Raw genomic sequence first — 17,239 nt, forward strand, 5'->3', positions numbered from 1 at the left:
TTCCTAAGACATCTATCATGACAGTATTGGGGCATCTTACAAAATATATTTTCCTGTTTCTTAAATTAAATCATATTTGGGACCTAAATTAATAATAGGTGCTTGAAAATATGCCAGGAAAAAAAAAAAAAAAAAGGAAAGCCAGAAGCTTTTCTCTTAACAGCTCCTAACAGAAGTGGAAGAAGTGGCAGTGCAAGTAGCCTAAAAGCATAACGTGGCATGCACTGCTCATCCTTTATTCTGACAATGGAAATGAAACAACAAAAATAAGAACATTGAAGTTGCAAGCCAAACACTCCAAAGCCAATGCCAGAATTTAGATTGCTGCTAGAAACACAGTTCAGTCACCTGGTATATATCCATCATGATCTGGAAATACAGAAGCAAAGAGAAGACAAATACTAAGAGCAGATGCTGAGGAAGACACGGAGGTAGGTTACACATGGTGAGCTCTTACATGAGCTTAGTCCCAAATTCTGTTTCAAAGTTTGGAGGGTGCTAGAATACACCGAACAGACACATCCCTGCGTTCATCAGCTGTCTCACAATCATCTGACTGACTCTAGGCCACCTGCCTCCATCCTGGCTCTTAACTCTGACTGCTTATCCCAAACACTTTTGAACTCGTCAGTCACAGGCTCTACTTCTTTCACATCAGCCATGCCCAGCCCAACCTCCTTTTCCAAGCCTTTCCTTCCAGCCAGGTTCTAGTTCTCACTTCCCCAGTACAGCCTCCACTTACATTTTTCCACTCTACCTGCTGCTTAATCTTCCCTTTCAGAAGACTAATTTTTTCCACTACTTTTTTTCTAAATTGCCTTAATTCTGTAATAATAAGTATTTCACAACCCTGACAACAGGCTGCCCTATTTATGATTCACATTGTGCTCATCAGGGTTGTCCTCCATTAACTGCATGCCCTAGTAAGAGCTACTCAAATTTCAAAGTTTCAACTGCAATGGAAAGACAGAATCGACTTTTAAGTTTGTATGAAATTTTAGTTGTTGTTGCCTACCCAGACAGCACTGACCAATTTCAAAGCAAATGTAAGCGTAGGCTGCAGACATATTATTTTTTCAGTACTGGCAAATTATTAAAGTTTTGCAGTGAGATCACTGCATACCACCTACTCTCCTAACCTCTCAAAGCTTTTGTCATAGTTCATCAGCAATGAATTGAAATGGATGGGTCCACACAGCTTCTCAAAAAAAAAAAAATCAACCACAACAAAATGAGGAAAATCTGCCCGTAAAGTAGAGATTTCAAGCACACAAAGCATGTCTTTGCTGCAATAGTCTTAATAAGGAAAAAAAACGAACAAGAAAACACGTTGCTGGAAAAAAAAAACAACCACTCTCCCCATGCTATTCAAATTAAACCATTATAAAATTGAAATTACACTTCACTGGATAGCTGCAGTTATATCAGAAGCACTGATTTAATTTTTGGTAATTTTAAATATTGGGCTAGATAAAGTAATTTTATAGAGAATAAATTAGCTTGGGTAGAGGGGGGAAAAAAAAGGTAAGTAAAATTTATTTTCCCAGACCTGAATGTTTTTTCTTATGGCATTATATCCCTGATATCTTATTTGCAAGTGAACTCTGTACATTTCAGAAGAACTTGAAGAATTTCAAGTTGCTGTACTTGAAAATAGCCCGAATCTATATTTAACTTCGGCAAGTCATTTCTACCATTTCTTGTCTCTGCAACAAGCTTTAAGATAAAAAATTACCTGATAAGAGGTACGCTGAGGATCTTGAATCATTCATGTATGATAGGCAAGTATTGCAGTAGTTAAAATTATATTGTTTTAAATTACAACCTTGTTTTATATTTCTAGGTTTTACAGAATTTTATGAAGTGTAAAATTGCATGCATTAACCTTCTGCCATGTCTACCAGACTTCTGAAAAAGTATTCATGCTTGTGTAATCTATTTCTAGTAAAGGGGGAAAAAAAAACAAAAACAAACAAACACAACCACAAAAAAACCAAGCAAGCATGCCTACTTCCCAGTAGCCAAATAAACATCAGACGAATTAGTGAAAGTTTTATGTGCATAAATTAAAAAATATTAATCAGGATCATACCTCCCACCCACATTCATGAGTTGCCTGAATACACAAGACGTAATATACAACAAAATGCTGACTTCATGTAAAAGAGCTGTAGTCACATCTAAAGGCTCTTAAATACATCAGATCTAATATTTTCCAGGAACTGTTCCATGCCTGGCTAAGCTTGTTGATGTGTACATTATTTAGTACAAACAGACCAAATTCTTTCTATCAGTATAAGTGCTGCTGTGCTACAAGGGATCTTCTGGGTCATCAAGGGCAATCCCCTGCTGACAGAGACAACATATCACTGAATTCCTTTCATAATCCAACCAAGTTCCATCATAAAAAACCCTTTTTTTTTTTTGTTAAGCCTTCCAGTGCTAAACTGTGAAATATGATTGCTCGAATTTTCAAGAACCCTCCTCTAACTTCATGTTTAAGTTTGTGGGCTGTTTATCTCCATTTATTTCTGTTCCAACACTGGCCTATAGCTTGAAGGGTCCCTTTTTGTCTCAGCATTGTCTCTTCCCCTTTTCACCTTACCACCATCTCAACCTACTTCTACATGGCCAGTCACTATTCACAAGTATACGCACACATACTTTAGTCTCTTCTCAGAAAATAAGTTCTCCAGGCCCCCCATCACCTTAAGTAGCCCTTCTCCACAACTTTTGTCACTAACTTCATTTTCTACTTGAACACGGGATGACTCAGGACTGAAAACAGTATTGTGCACTAGGTTTCATCGATGCTTTTTAAAATAGCATTAGTATCCTCCCTACTTGAAATACAGCTCCTGATGAATCACATATTATTTGCTTTTGCTGTAGTTGCAGCACTGTCTCTTCCATATCCCACTGTAGTCAACCATTAGCCTTCTGAGGAATTAAACAAGAAAGCATCAACATCAAAGATTTGGAAGAGAAATGAACAAGAGAATTTTGTAGGTCTATCACACCACACTGAAGGAAAATTGTAATACCTGCAACATCGACTTTGCATGTGATATTTCAGGATTGGGACTAAGCATATGCAGCTTAACAAAAATGGAAGTCACAGACTGCAATAAAAGAGAATCAGCTAACTTTATATAAAAACACAAACAAACAAAAGCTACACCAAAAAAGTCTGAACTGGCTAAACTTCCTAGTACATATATACAGTTTGAAAGCCTTCAGTGTAAGTCGTCTTTCTCTGTACACAAAGAGCACTGGAATACCATGCAAGTTTTAGACCTCAGTTACAACAACCTAACAGGATTAAGTAAAAAAAAAAAAAAAAAAAAAAAATCTATAACCATATTTTGATGCATAAATTCCTTATTGTCATTTTTAGTTGACAAATACCTATTTTATAGCAAAACAACATCATAGGAACAGCTGGATGGCAGTTTTAAGCTCAAATGAACCAGCATCACATGCTGACAAGTCATCTCTCTGATTGCTTTTGAATGGCAGCACATGCAGATTTATTCCCTGCCATAAATTAGAACAATTATTTCTCTGTAGTTCACTTTTTATTTCAGACAGTGAGCCCCTGCACATATTTTTAAAGGATATCTTCCCTTTCCTTGATGATAAGTTCATTCTGTTCCTCGAGCTGTCTGATCTTCTTCTCAAATGACTCCTGTTCAGCTTTCAGCCGTTCTTCTGTCACCTCCTTTTCTTCACTTACTCTGAAAAGAATTTGAGAGAAATAAAATATATGCCCATAACCACAGTGCCTGAATTCCAACTCCTCCGCTTTCCAGGTAAATGGATATCACCCTCTCCACCCTTAAATAGGTTAGTTCCTCATAATGTTTATTTTATTATATTACACTGGAAGATGCATATGGCTTTATGCAATACATTATTTTTTCAAAGACACTAGTCTCACTAGAGTACATGCACATTAACGGGCAGCATGGAACAACAAAGTAAGGACCTGAACCCACAATTAGATTTGTGCAGTCTGATTCCCTGCAGCCATAATGAAGACACACTGGGATCCTTACAAGCCTAGGGCTTGTAGACAGACAACTCAAATGGGAGAGCTTAGCTGCTGAGACAGGAAGGAAATTGAAAAACTTTTCTGTTTCTTAATCTATAAACTAATACTTCTTTCACATTTGCTGGTCAAATATAAGTCCAGGAAAGGAATAATTTTTCTTCTTATTTTTCTCCAAACAAAACAGTTTGTCCTCTTCTGGGGATTTTAAAATATCAAGCCGCAGGAGTAAATTTTCCTTTCTCTCTGGGCCATGGCGCTCTGTATCTTGCTGCTCAGTGTAAATAATTGGATCAAGATTAAAAGATGACAATGTGAGAAAGGTTTACAACGATCATTTATTCTGCACCTCAAGAGCTGGTTGTAAAAACAATTATTCTGGTATCACGTAGGCAAGAAGACCATTATGCATAGATGATCCTGTAACTATGCTAAAAACATGGCTTAGAAATCATGGTTCTATAAAAGCTCTACAAAAATATTAAGTAATGAGCTTAGGCTAATAAATATTATTGCTCTGCACTTAGGCAATTTCTGTTGCTGAAGGTTCTTGAAGTTCAGTCTTTTATGATGACGAAACAGCTGCCACAGCACAGGTGACAGGAGACCAAAGCAGTACAACTTCCAGAAAATTTCAATTTTAACTTCCTTTAAGTGGAAGAATCCTATAGGAAGAGGAAAGAGGGGGGGATATAAAAAAATGTATCTGTAGGCATTGGTCTAAGCCTTCCACTTGTTCCATCAGACTCACTGACATTCTTAACAGAGAACTCCATTCAGGGACTGAGCCATCCATTTGACATCATGACATTTCTCTTAAGAGGGCACACGTTTGTTTTGATATTCCAGTGGAAAAAACACAAATACCACCACTGGGTCACCCTTCTGGGGTGAACTACAGACAGGCAGTATTCCCCAACTCTAAGATCAACCCACAGCTCTTCCCACAGCAGCTCGAACAGACTGCACAAAGTTGGAAATAATTAATACTACTGAAACTCACACCTTTCCTCTACAAACCTAGAGGGAAAAAAATAACATACAGCATATAATCAAATTCTGTAAATTAGAGTGGTCTGAAAGCTTGGAACAAACTATTAACTGGAAAGTTTCTAAATTACACAAAAAAGACACAGATTTAACATAAAAATATTCCACTATTCATATGCCCATGACCTCATCTACAACCCTGTCCCCAGCAGCATTCATCAGCTCATTCCTAGGCCCCTTTCCCTCCACTCAAAGGCTGACAAAAGGGGTGTGAACACATCAGAAAATAAACAATGAGAAGGGAACCAGCTATATTAACTCTGGATCCATCCCTATGTACTCCTTAGTTAAGCAAGCAACAAACTTTTGAAAACTATCTACCATACATCCTTGCTCCCCGCTTCATTTACAACCACGGTACATATGCCACAGGCTGCAGACCCTGGCTTTTGCACCTAACCACAACCAGAGCGATCAGATAAGTGACTACAGCATATGTGACCTTCCTTCCTGTAATCAGTGAAAGATGCAAGAATGCTTCCTGTTTCCTAGGGAAGAAAAAAGAAAAAAGTAGAGAACAGACAATAAAAACCATCAGTTAGAAAAAGATAATGAAGACAGAAATGACCATGTAGATGAAAGACAGGAAGGAAACAAGAACAGGGGGGAAAAAAAAAATATCAGAAAGGAAAGAGAGGATAAGTGTCTTCTCCAGGGCACTATATAAGGAAGGATGCTTGCTTCCTAACTGCAGGAGGAATGCTGCATTAGAAAAAGGTTCAGGACAACTGAAACACTGGGCCATGCTGGCACCTAAGAATACTAAAATCAAACAACAGTATAAGAAAATAAGGTAAGGTAAGAAAGAACAGAGCACTAGAGAGATTAGACTAAACCCAGCAGGTTTTACCCATCTCTAGATTCTGTGATTTGCTGCTTGTATCAGTCTGCATCATATTCGCGTGCTGTGTTTGGATTTAACACAGATCACAGCAAGCTGTCACACTCCCAGACATACAAATATATTGTGCCACATATCTTATGCAGTAAATGACTGAGAACAGTAAGTGATCTTAGAAGAAACGTGGCAGTATGTGTTTATGTATCACAAAGCAGGAGACAGCCCACAAAGGGCAGGCGAGATATAGAAGACAGTTACTCACAGGAGGTGGCAAAAGGAAGTTAGAGAAAAGGAATACAAGAATGTCATCAGATTATGCTGGATTTATGTCACATCCTATATATAGCTCAGTGAGATGTTTTTATACACTTATTTCTCTGCCTTCTGGCAGTAAAGAACAGATGATTTTTAGCAGAACTAGGAAGAACTTCACTGATGCCAAACAGAAACATTACAAGGCTCATAATGCTCCTCAAAAGGATTTTCACACTCTTTTCATCCATTCGTGGTCAAAAAAGAGCAGTTAAAGAATGAAGGCACTGCAACTATGAAGGGCATAACTGCTCCATTGGGCAACACGCTGGTGTCCAGCTCTGTTATCACTGTTTCCGGGAACAAAGAGAGGACTGACAGCTGAGAGTGAAGATGACAAATCAGCAGAAGTATTCCTGCTGTTCAGTGTCTGCAACATTTTCTTGCACGCAATTTACACTCACCTATCTTGTGTCATAGAATATACACCATCTTTGTTCAAGATTTGTTTTAAGTTCTACACTTTAAAGCTTATGTAAATTCTAGACACATCTAAATAAAGATTTTAATTTTCTTTTACAGAAGCCTCTGTAGGAAAAGAAAAATTCATAACGGAGATATACTGACAAGAAACCCTCCTAGGACATCAGCCTTAGAGTTCAAATTAATTCCTATTATGGTGTGCTCCCAAACCCACTGCTGATACTAGTAATTCTGACTGTCTGATCTGAAGAAGGAATTGATCAACAAGTTTGCTAGTGACACTGACTCATTCCACTGAGTAAGCAGGACTGAGGCTCTCCAGGTGGAATTTCTGAAGCGCTGCACGGGTCAACAGCACTTCAAGTTTCATTTGGCTGATGAAAACTTGGCGTGCACAAGAAAAGAGCCATGATAATACCCACATCAACTCTATACTAGGGACAAAACTCAAAAGAACTCTTCCTGACTGAAGGCACTTACAAATCTTCACAAAAGAAAAAAAGAGCTGAAAAAAGCAAATTAAAAATAGCGGTTTCCATTTGCAGTCTCCCTGCCTGACCAATTAAGAGAACTGCAGCACAATATTGCTCCTAAAGTAGCACACACAAAAAAAAGAAGAAAAGATCTTGACACTGAAGTCAAAACCAGGTAAAAATTTGGTTAAATATGAGGCAGTATAACCCAGGAGAGAAGGCAACCGAAGAGGCCTAACTCTGCAGATTTGTAATATGGGCTTCCACAGGCAAGTTGTCCTTCAAAAATCCTAAGTGTTGGAAGAAAAACACTTAAAACAGAAGATGTACGCTACGATAGTTTTACTGTCCTCCATTTTAATGGTTTCCAGTTCTGTAACCAAATTAACCTTCTCTTTTGCTTCCCATTTTCACCTTTTGTTGGAAAACTTAAATTTTAGTTGGTCAATTTCATCTTTATATCAGGATAAAAAGTCCATATAAAGCAACGCCAATAGAAAAGGCCAGCATCCCAGACTGCCAGCACCCTACAAAGGGTTTAGGAATCCAAGGTCTTGGGAAGGAGGAAGCTTTTTCTCAGTAAGGGAAAAAGGGCTGTCTGAAGGCTGTTTTACTAGCTGCCGGCTACAAGTCATGTTGGGCATGCCAGTGGTCTTTGCCAGAAAGACACTAATCTGATAGCAAAAACTGTCTTGTATCTCATTTGAAAAGGGCAATCGCTCCCTCCCTTGGGTGGATAAGGGCGTTATGACACCATTCTACCTAAATTGCTTTCGAAGATTTGTTTGCAAAGACAACAGGGAGCCAACTTTCTCCATTTTTACCTTATCTGAAGAAAGAAAGAATACAAAGTAGTTAGATATCAATTCTCACCACTAATAACAAAAATTAAAGTTTCATGAACCATTCTATGTCACTTAGTCAATGCCTCTGTTCATTCAAAAGCAAATTGCATCTGTCAGCTGTACAGGCACACGCAAACTGTGCAGGCAGGGAAGAAGTATTTATGATGTACATGTCATAAAGCAGACAGAAAGTCACAGTACTATGGCCATACACCAGTTAGGGGTGAGGTGAATGCTTGCAAGCACACGCACGCACACACACTCACTGCGTGCAAAGGAAGTTATGACCCTCTCCATTCAGCCAAAAGCCAAGACAGAGAGAGCTCTGAAAATCTGCATATCACTTAAAATATTTCACTCCAGAATACTTTGTAACCATTCTCAGTATGGTGTCTAGCAAGTCCTTAATGCTCAACAGTCAACTGGCTAGGTCCCAGAGGACCCTGCACTGCTCCCTCTTGGAAGAGGCTAATGTGTCCTGACACTGGCGCAGAGTACGAGTGTAGGAATCTTTCAGTGTCTTCACCATGTCACTGCTCATTTCATTACATAAGCTGATGACTGCTTCAGGAGTAGCCTGCAGTAATGAAAGCTCAGAGGAAGTCTTTTTTGCCTCTTAAAAGGACTCTGCTTGTCAGGAGAGCTAAAGTTTGCTCTTACTGTGCCTGCCACTTTCGCCACCATGCCAACAGCACCTTGCTGAAAACACGAAGGTGCCATGCTGGTTGTTTTTGAAAATAATGGCTGATCACGCTCAGGAATTTCCATTTACTCAAAGCAGTTTGGCATTCACGGGCATGACTCATTCTTCTCAGAAATTCCCCTACAAAAACAATTTGAAAAGAATCTGCTGACACAACTTAAAAAGTTCAAATTTACAACATTTGAGTCTTTTAAGCTTTGGATTCAGCTTGCCTCTCTCTTTTAACCTTAAGAGGGAAGACACTGGATATGTTCAAAGAAAGGCAAAATAATGGTTAGATTTACAGGTGGCTGCACAAAGCAAAAACTAAGATTATTTAGCCGAGAAAGGAGGATTAGAAAGGATACAGCTGAGTTCTTCCCTTCGACCCTGTCTCAAAATTCAATTTCATAAAGTGCCTAACAGCTAACATAATGTCAACCACTGGAATCTCCAGCAGCAGAGCATTACAGTCCAGTAACTGATTTTCTCAAAGGAAAAGATAATAATACAGCCAGCGTTAGAATTTACTCACACCAAGACAAAGTCTCTCACTGCAGCATATTAGCTAACACACAGGCACACACCTTCCCAATGTTCAAAAAGGGAATGAGAGCTGGAGGAAGAGAAGAAAAAATAGGAAGAGAAAGAAAAGTACGTTAGCTCTCCTTCAGCAGTCACAAAAGTCAAGGGAAAGACCAATATCCTAAACTGCTCAAGCAAGACTTGGTTGAAACTCAAGCCCCAGTAGTTAACCATATTTTGCTACTGGTTTCCACGCAGACAGTATTTTACCACTTTACAACTCCCTTGATGCAGACTGTTATTGACCAATCTATTTCTGTCCATCATCCCACAATAAACGTGCAAGAATTAATCCCAGCTACCATTATTTTCATTCCTAAATAGCAGCAAAATAAAGAACAGTGAAGTATAGCCCTGGTCAAGTGAGATCTTAATTATTCCAATTATTTACTACAGGACAGTCTTCCCGGGAAACTTTCAGTATTCTGCTGGTTCTTTTTCTTCTCTGAAATAGCAAAGAATGTTCTACTGCATGTAAAAACCCTCCATCATTGCACCACTATGGATGAAAATTATGGAGAGTTTTAAAAAAGTGACAAGGTGAGCGGAATTAAAGTTCAACTTCCCTATTACTCTGCAAAGGTCTTTTAATTACATCCAATAAAGATATGATTAGGTTTAAAAATAAAAGAGAACTAAGTATAAAATAATAGTGTTCCACTAATTTTACTTTTCAAAATTAATGTTGCTGCACCTTCTATTTTTCTTCGAAGAAATGTCAGGCAGAAATATCAAACTGTCCTCAGGGAAAAATCACAGCATCTGAGATTTAAGAAGAATCCCATGCTCAAATGAGTTAGTGTACTACTATTCACTAGGGAGCAGTGTATTATGCGGAACAACGTAATAAAAGGCTTTTTTTAATATTAGAATATACCTCTATATATCAACAGTGGCAACAGTGTCCGAATAGCTCCAACATCTGACAATTTGTAACCAGGCTTCCCAGCAATCTACTCTTTATGACAGCCTTAACTAGACATTTTCTAACACATGAGGTAGGATAAAATAGAGTTGCAAGCATGAAGAACTTCAGAAATTACTTAAACACTGTATAGCAAGAAATCCTATATTGGTAAAAATTATTAGCAGGCAAAATGGTTCACTGGATGAGGATAATCAGAGAGAAAATATTCCTCGCTGCACCAGAGACTTCATGACCTTGAGCAAGTATCTTAATTTCTCTGCCCAAATTTCCAGTAATGCTTGCCAATTTTTGCACAGACATATAAAATCTATGGCAAAAAGCATTTCATTAATATCTGAGAACTTGCATTTTTTTGTAAAAAAACTTTGCCTTTATCAGTTCTTAGTATGGACACTAACTTTTAGCCCAAAGGACCTGAAATCGTCTCACGAGACTTTCCCCTCCGATGTTGTGCGAAAGCCTGCCAAAGTCCCATGTGCTCCTTCTCAATTTTACAGCCACTCTGCAAGAAGCAGGTTTCCAGAGATTCTGAAGTGTTAGGGAGAAAAATCTCCTTGCTCAAATTTAACCTATTTTTCACATCATTTATCTTCATGAATGCAACTAGCACTGGAATGAAACTTAGAAAAAACCTTTTGCTAAAGCTGAGAAACTTGCACTATTTCTGCCTCCCCTTTCAAAGAGTAGGGAGAACTTGAAGAAATCAATCAAAGCAAAAGAAAGTTTGGCTAGGTAAGTTAAAATTACACTGAACTCTTTATTGCTCTACATGTCCAAACACAGGCAAATACTGATTAACATTTTTCAGCCACAAGATCACCAATCCACCTTTAACCTGGCATTCCATATAAAAGCTTACCCCTGACAAACAAGCACTACAAAGTTTCATACCAACAGTTTGTCATTTCCAAGAAACAACACGCGTTTATTGAAAGCCCATGATACAAGCAGCAAACAAAACCCTAGGTTATATGGATGAACTGCTGCAGGTCACAAAACTTTGTCTCATGTTTTCAATACGTTTAGGGGATTTTGGGTCAGGAAGCAAGGAAAAACCAATCAGGCTGCTTCACTGTTCATACCTCTTCCAGCAAGAAAAATTACCTTATGCAAATATTCAGTTCCATAATGCAGTTCTACATTGCTCGATGTTAATTAGAGGAATGACTCTCCTTAAACATAACACATTTTCAGGTGATGCTTATTCTTACCTGGCAAGTTCTTTAATTAAGTTTGCAATGCGTCTCTTGTCCTCAGGACACAAATCCTTTAAAGAAGCACTCTTCATTCCTCTTTCATTAGTGACCTGAAAATTGAAAGTAACATTTTAGAAAGTGCTCTTTAAAGGACAACAAACATTTCATAAGATATTAAAAGCATTTCAAGACTTAATAATTAGAAGTTGAAAGTCGACACATTCCAACTGGAAATAAAACACGTACTTTTTTAAAATGTAAGCACAGTTCAGTGAAATAAATTACCAAATTGTGGAGAATTCTTTTAAGAGACTTGTAATTCAAATGAAAGCTGCTATCTTCAATACTAAACATGTTGGGTAAAGTTTTAAGACATACACTGCTCATTGATGCATACTAGATAAAGGGCAGTAGGTTCTCATTACTTGAAAATCTAGTGCAGCGATATCCAAATCCAAGTTCAAACTTTATTTTATTAGGATCCTAAAATAAAGAGTAAGAAAACAAAATTCCACCTTAACGTTTATAACCAAAGCATACAAAACAGCAAAAAAGGTATGCAATATATTGTTAGTAGATGGCAAGTCCTTATTTCAAAGGATCTTTTTAATACACAGAAAAGTGCACACCCTTTCACGCCTTTTGTTTTTAATCACTTATTTGCCACCTTCATACTTACTACTCCTTCTCAAAACAAGCCTTTAATGTATTCCAGTATTTCAGTTCTTTTAATGCATTGCTTTATCACCTTGAAAGCTGCAGTATTTGATACCAAAGCCCACCAGAGGGCACATTGCTGTTCGTGTTTGCAGCAGTCCCTCGGATTACTGAAGTCACTGGCATTACCTGCTTCGGGTGTTCCCAAGCAGGAAACAGTCCTAAATTCTACATTGTTTTCATTTATCAGAAACTTCTGCCATCGGTGACTCAGTTCTCCAGTGCTAGCAATAAGCACAAAATAAGAACCCCAAGAGGAATGCAGTAATAAGAACTATGCTATTCTGTCCAAGGTTTTGGCAAGTTTAAGTATTTCCACTTAATCTGATTTACTTCAGTTTAGACTCACAAACCTACAAATATTACAAACCTCCCCGAGCGCATACAGTGCTTAACACGAGATACAAGAATGGTAGCAAATGCCTTGCAGTTTGGCCAAGTTAACACAATGCAGCACAAAACAACCTCTGCACACAGAAAGCAAACACTGGGCTTCTCTCCCCTCATTAGCAGTAATGGCAGCTGATCCACACACAACAGAGAGCAAATGCCCCCTTTCATTCTTAGCTAATTGCTTCTTGAACACTGGTTGGAAACAATTAAAGGACTATGTCGCTTTTGAAAGGGGGATGATTTTATACAGACTCATGTTATACCCACCTGACCCTACGTAGACTCTTACTTTAACTTCAGTGTATTCTCCTCAGGAAAAAAATAAATAAATGCAGTTTCACAAGACAAATTAGATTTCAGGGCCTTTCAAGGGGACACTTGATTTCAGAGTTTCCTTCCCAAACAGATGTTATTTAGTCATACAAATGAAGAGAGAATGTCTTTAACTTAACTGAATTTAACTCAACTAAAGATATGGTTGAAGGATTTCTATTTCCCATGCTAAAAACATCTTAAAATGATTTTTTTTAGCAGCTAGATGATGGAACTTCTTTAATAAAAATAAAAAGTTACAGGACATTTTTCACTCAAAAGAGAGGAAGAAGCTTGATCACGTTAGTGAAGGAGATTTTAACAGAAGGTACCTCAAGCTATTACCCAAATCTACGTACATACTGTCAAACAAACATTTGTGGGATGAAGAGGAAAACCTGAAAAGTTAAGTCTGTGCTTTTTTGTATCACACACAGGTATGGACAGATGGCACACAAAAAATTCTCAAAGGCGGGCTTGTACCACAACACGTGTCAAAACGAAGCTGTGGAACCAGGCACAGCAACAGCTCCACTGTCAAAACAAGACGACGAATGAGAGAGAGGCCAAGACTGGATCATCTCCTTTTTCCAGATTTCTTTCTACAGAGCTCAGGGCAGAACAGTTTCATAACTCAGTATTTTCTGGATGAAATGTACTACATAAATGGAAGATTCTCTCCCTTTACAAACCACACCTCGAAAGATGACAATTTGCATGAGAGAAGCATACAACTTCTGTCAAACAGGAAGTAGGAAGATGGGAAATTTTGGTCAAGACCAGTATAGCAAACCACTGATTTAATAAAAGTACCAGAAAAGTTTCAGAGTTAAGAAGACCTTTTTGAAGTCTTCTCCAAAACTCTCATCCTCCTCTGTGGTACTCAAGTCTATCTGAATGAAGAAAATCAGTTCTGCCAAGATTCATATTAGAGTAAAATTCAATCCGTTCTCTTCGAAAGAGGATTCTGGTAAATCGTAACGGTGAGCTACTTATTTACCAGTACAACAGTGTAAAGTGTGTGAAAGTAAAGCAATCAGCTCTCCCTAGACACGCACACAAGACCTTGAAGAAAATGAGTTGTGTTTCTGATGAAAACTCCTTGCAAAATAACTTCGTGAAACCTTCCTCTTCCATAACAAGTAAAATGTATTTGTTCTATTTGTTTCAAGTAATTCAGATCTTATCTTCAAAGTAAGAGCACAAAGTTTCCATGAGGATTTGGCAAGGTAAGAGAAAAACAGAAGGTTAAAAAAGACAGAAAAGAGAGTGAAAAAACTTTGAACACATTTTATTGTCAATATTATAAAAGCATATTTGAGACTCAAAACAAGATTTCGTGTATTAGGCACTATATAAAAAATACAAAGACCACTTCTACCCCAACTGCTCTCACAGGGAAAAAGGAATAAAAATTCTCTAAACAACAAGTAATGCAAACAACACATAAGACAACAAAACAGATTTTAACGTGACATATGAAGTCATCTATGAGGCAGTGGGTTTGTAGATACGTATGAAGAGATGCTTCTACATAAAGATTCCGCATAACGAGGCTATTTGTGAATTTTCTCTGCATGTCACTTAACAGCGTCATTTGCAAAGTGGAGATACATACCAGCCTCCTAAAAGCAAGTACTGATAAACAGAGAAATGGAAAGGGACGAGTCCAGCAGGGGCCCTAAAAATGAATACTAGTTATTAGAGTGTCATGCTGGAAGATTCGAAGGGCAATGACACTGTCAAAGCAATGAGAATTGAGTGATCTGTCTTCAGATCAGTTTTCAATGTACATGTGAGGCACACAGCATTTACTCAGCACACGGAAGACAGACAAGGACATCTTAGCCCAGATGAAGAACAAGATTTAACTGCATGGTAATACAACAGTGATTCAGAAGCCAGCAAAAGTTTTAGATCCTGCCTGTAAGTGGGAGGATACCAAACCCTAGCTACTTACAGACTTGCCCAAGATGACTGCTAGGCAAGAGACTTAACAGTATTCAAATGACTTACATGGTCACTGTACTATACAAATCATGCTAGAAAAATGGCATCTCTCAACAGATTTCTGAATATCACAATACCTATCAGAATACAGAATAACCTTTCAAAGGAAACCCCAACTGCTTTCAAATTTCTAATGCAATAAACGGTAGGAAAAGCATCACCTATGGTCACAGGAGTAGACCAGACAATTCAAAGCAGAGCCAAAGATAATGTCAACTGACAAAGCTATTCCTACTACTCAGATGCATTTTTAACTTTTACTATCAGAAACAGAAAGTGATTTTACCCTGCTAACATGAGCATCCACAGCAAAAACGTCTCTGAAAAGAATTTTACAAGTCTTGTTTCTAAGTGATATGATTAAAGCAATGAAACTGACCAGACTGAAACACAACTTCTTTATGTTTGGCTAGTAACATATAGATTAGGGGCTACTCAAAGCTACACTCCCTCTCTCTGTAAACATACACACATAGAAATATATGTATGCTTTACATAGCCCCAGCTACATACCACTTACATAAACTAGCACATTCAGCCTTTGTTCTCTTTAGGTGGGCAAGCAACCTCAGTGGAAAAGTAACTTTTGCTAGCAAGCCATCATGTAAGTGGGCAAAAAGTGTAAGAGATTGCAAAAACAACAGCACTCTAAAACTGTTTAAAAGTTTTCAATCTAAAGATTTTCTGCCATTTTTCTACTATGTGCACTCTTAAGAGGAAGAAAAAATTTGCCTTTACTGACCTGCTGCCCTGTCAGATCTCCCGTGCTTCTAACAGGATCCATGGAAACAGAAGTAACTGCTACAGGCACCTTTAGCTCAGTTTCACTTTTTTGATACTTTGGCAAGTACCTTGTTCTTAAATTTCCTTTTGTAGATGCTCCTGTAGATGAAAGACATGCAGAACACACAGATTATAAAGTCAAAAGGGACCCTTCTCTTACCTCCTACAACAGGACTTCCACAAATGCATCCTTGCCTTAGCAGATCTTTTTGAAAAGAATGAGCATTTCAGGTCTACGTTTGCAGTTCCCCCCGCCTCTCACTCCATGTAAGATTTTATTAAGATGAACATATCAGCAGAAACAGAGGTGTATGGCACTGAACTGCATCCAGCCACAATAAACATCAAAGTAAATTCTGAAACGGACATGTTGTCTTCTAACTGAGGTTCAATGCAAAAACCTGTGTTTAAGATGCAAAGGCACAAAATCGAGCTTCTGCTTTGACAGTCAAAGACAATGAGGAACCAAGCACCAGTAATGCTGTTAGAAGTACCACTCCTATGATAAAATATAATTTTTTTCTGTTATACAGCCAGCCTACTGATTGGTCAGGTTAAATGTTTGTTCGTTTCAGAACCAGGCATATGAGTAAGGTAACACTGCAGTGCACACCCCACAGATCATCTGTAAAAAGCTTCCTGCCATAATTAGAATTAGTTCACCCCTACCAATGGTAACAACATTAAACGACTGAAAATCCTGGTGCTGCAATTATAAAGTGCTAACAGTGACACTAACCCTAAAACCTCCCAGGGCCAGATGAAAGCCAACAGCTTCCTGGTACTTCCTCGAGGTTAGAGTTTGACTGTTCAGAAGTGCAAAAAGTTTTTAACAAAAAAATATTGACTTTATACTAGCCAATGGATTACATTTCCTTGGGTAATGAATTTCAGAAGTGTGTCAGCAATCTACATGCAAGAACTAAATTACAAGCTTTAACATCTCCGTGCTTGTACACAAGGGAAAACAATGTCTCTGAAATTCTCTTCCATGGAAGTTGAAGAGTATTTCCCAGAGTGAATCCAGTTCCATCGTTTAAGATCATTGCTTTCTTTCCAGGGCACAGAGTATAGCGATTTGACATCACCTGGCTTGAACTATGCTAGCTACAAAACACATGAAGAGGTTTTTAATAGAGCTGTTTGGCCAGTAGTTTTGAAGGGTAACCATGCTACCCAAAACCTAGAGAGTAGGATTCCTGAAAATTTACAATTGCTGGACATACTCTGGACATATACACAATTTTACTAGAGTTAATCACCCCCAGATACGTTTTCAGGATCTGGTGTCACTATAAAAGCTGTGTTTGAAAACAATTAGAAAATCACAGAATCACAGAATCACAGAACGTTAGGGATTGGAAGGGATTCTGAAGGGCAACTAAAAACACCCGTCTTTTTCCCAGGTTGCACACAAGCATGCACTCAGTAAATCAAGGTCAAGAGAAACAATAAAAAAAAAAAATATATATATTTCTTTACACAATGAATCTTCATTTCAATTGTTCTCTTCAAAATTTACAAAGGACCCGAATATCTCTAATGCTTCAACATTCTTTGGAGACCACATTAAAAATTCAGCTTACCTTACAGATTGGATAAAACTACGCTGTACCTGCAATAGAAACAACTCCCCTG

At 38.1% G+C, this 17,239-nt stretch overlaps 1 protein-coding gene across 2 annotated transcripts in view; it reads right to left on the reverse strand.

The window, feature by feature from the left end:
- KIAA1328 (KIAA1328 ortholog) overlaps positions 1 to 17,239 on the reverse strand; it is a 178,675-nt gene that overhangs the window by 157,475 nt on the left and 3,961 nt on the right. The window contains exons 1-4 of one of the 2 annotated variants that reach the window (XM_068423023.1): positions 17,188 to 17,210; positions 15,561 to 15,700; positions 11,402 to 11,496; positions 3,622 to 3,737 (exon numbers count right to left, since the gene is read on the reverse strand). In XM_068423023.1, the coding sequence (XP_068279124.1) occupies positions 3,622 to 3,737; positions 11,402 to 11,496; positions 15,561 to 15,602 (253 nt within the window). In that variant the 5' untranslated portion in view covers positions 15,603 to 15,700; positions 17,188 to 17,210. Of the gene's footprint in view, positions 1 to 3,621; positions 3,738 to 11,401; positions 11,497 to 15,560; positions 15,701 to 17,187; positions 17,211 to 17,239 lie in introns of those variants that run through there. The other variant, XM_068423024.1, reaches the window with a different exon arrangement.

Source organism: Nyctibius grandis, chromosome Z (assembly GCF_013368605.1).
Source record: "Nyctibius grandis isolate bNycGra1 chromosome Z, bNycGra1.pri, whole genome shotgun sequence".
NCBI lineage: Eukaryota > Metazoa > Chordata > Aves > Nyctibiiformes > Nyctibiidae > Nyctibius > Nyctibius grandis.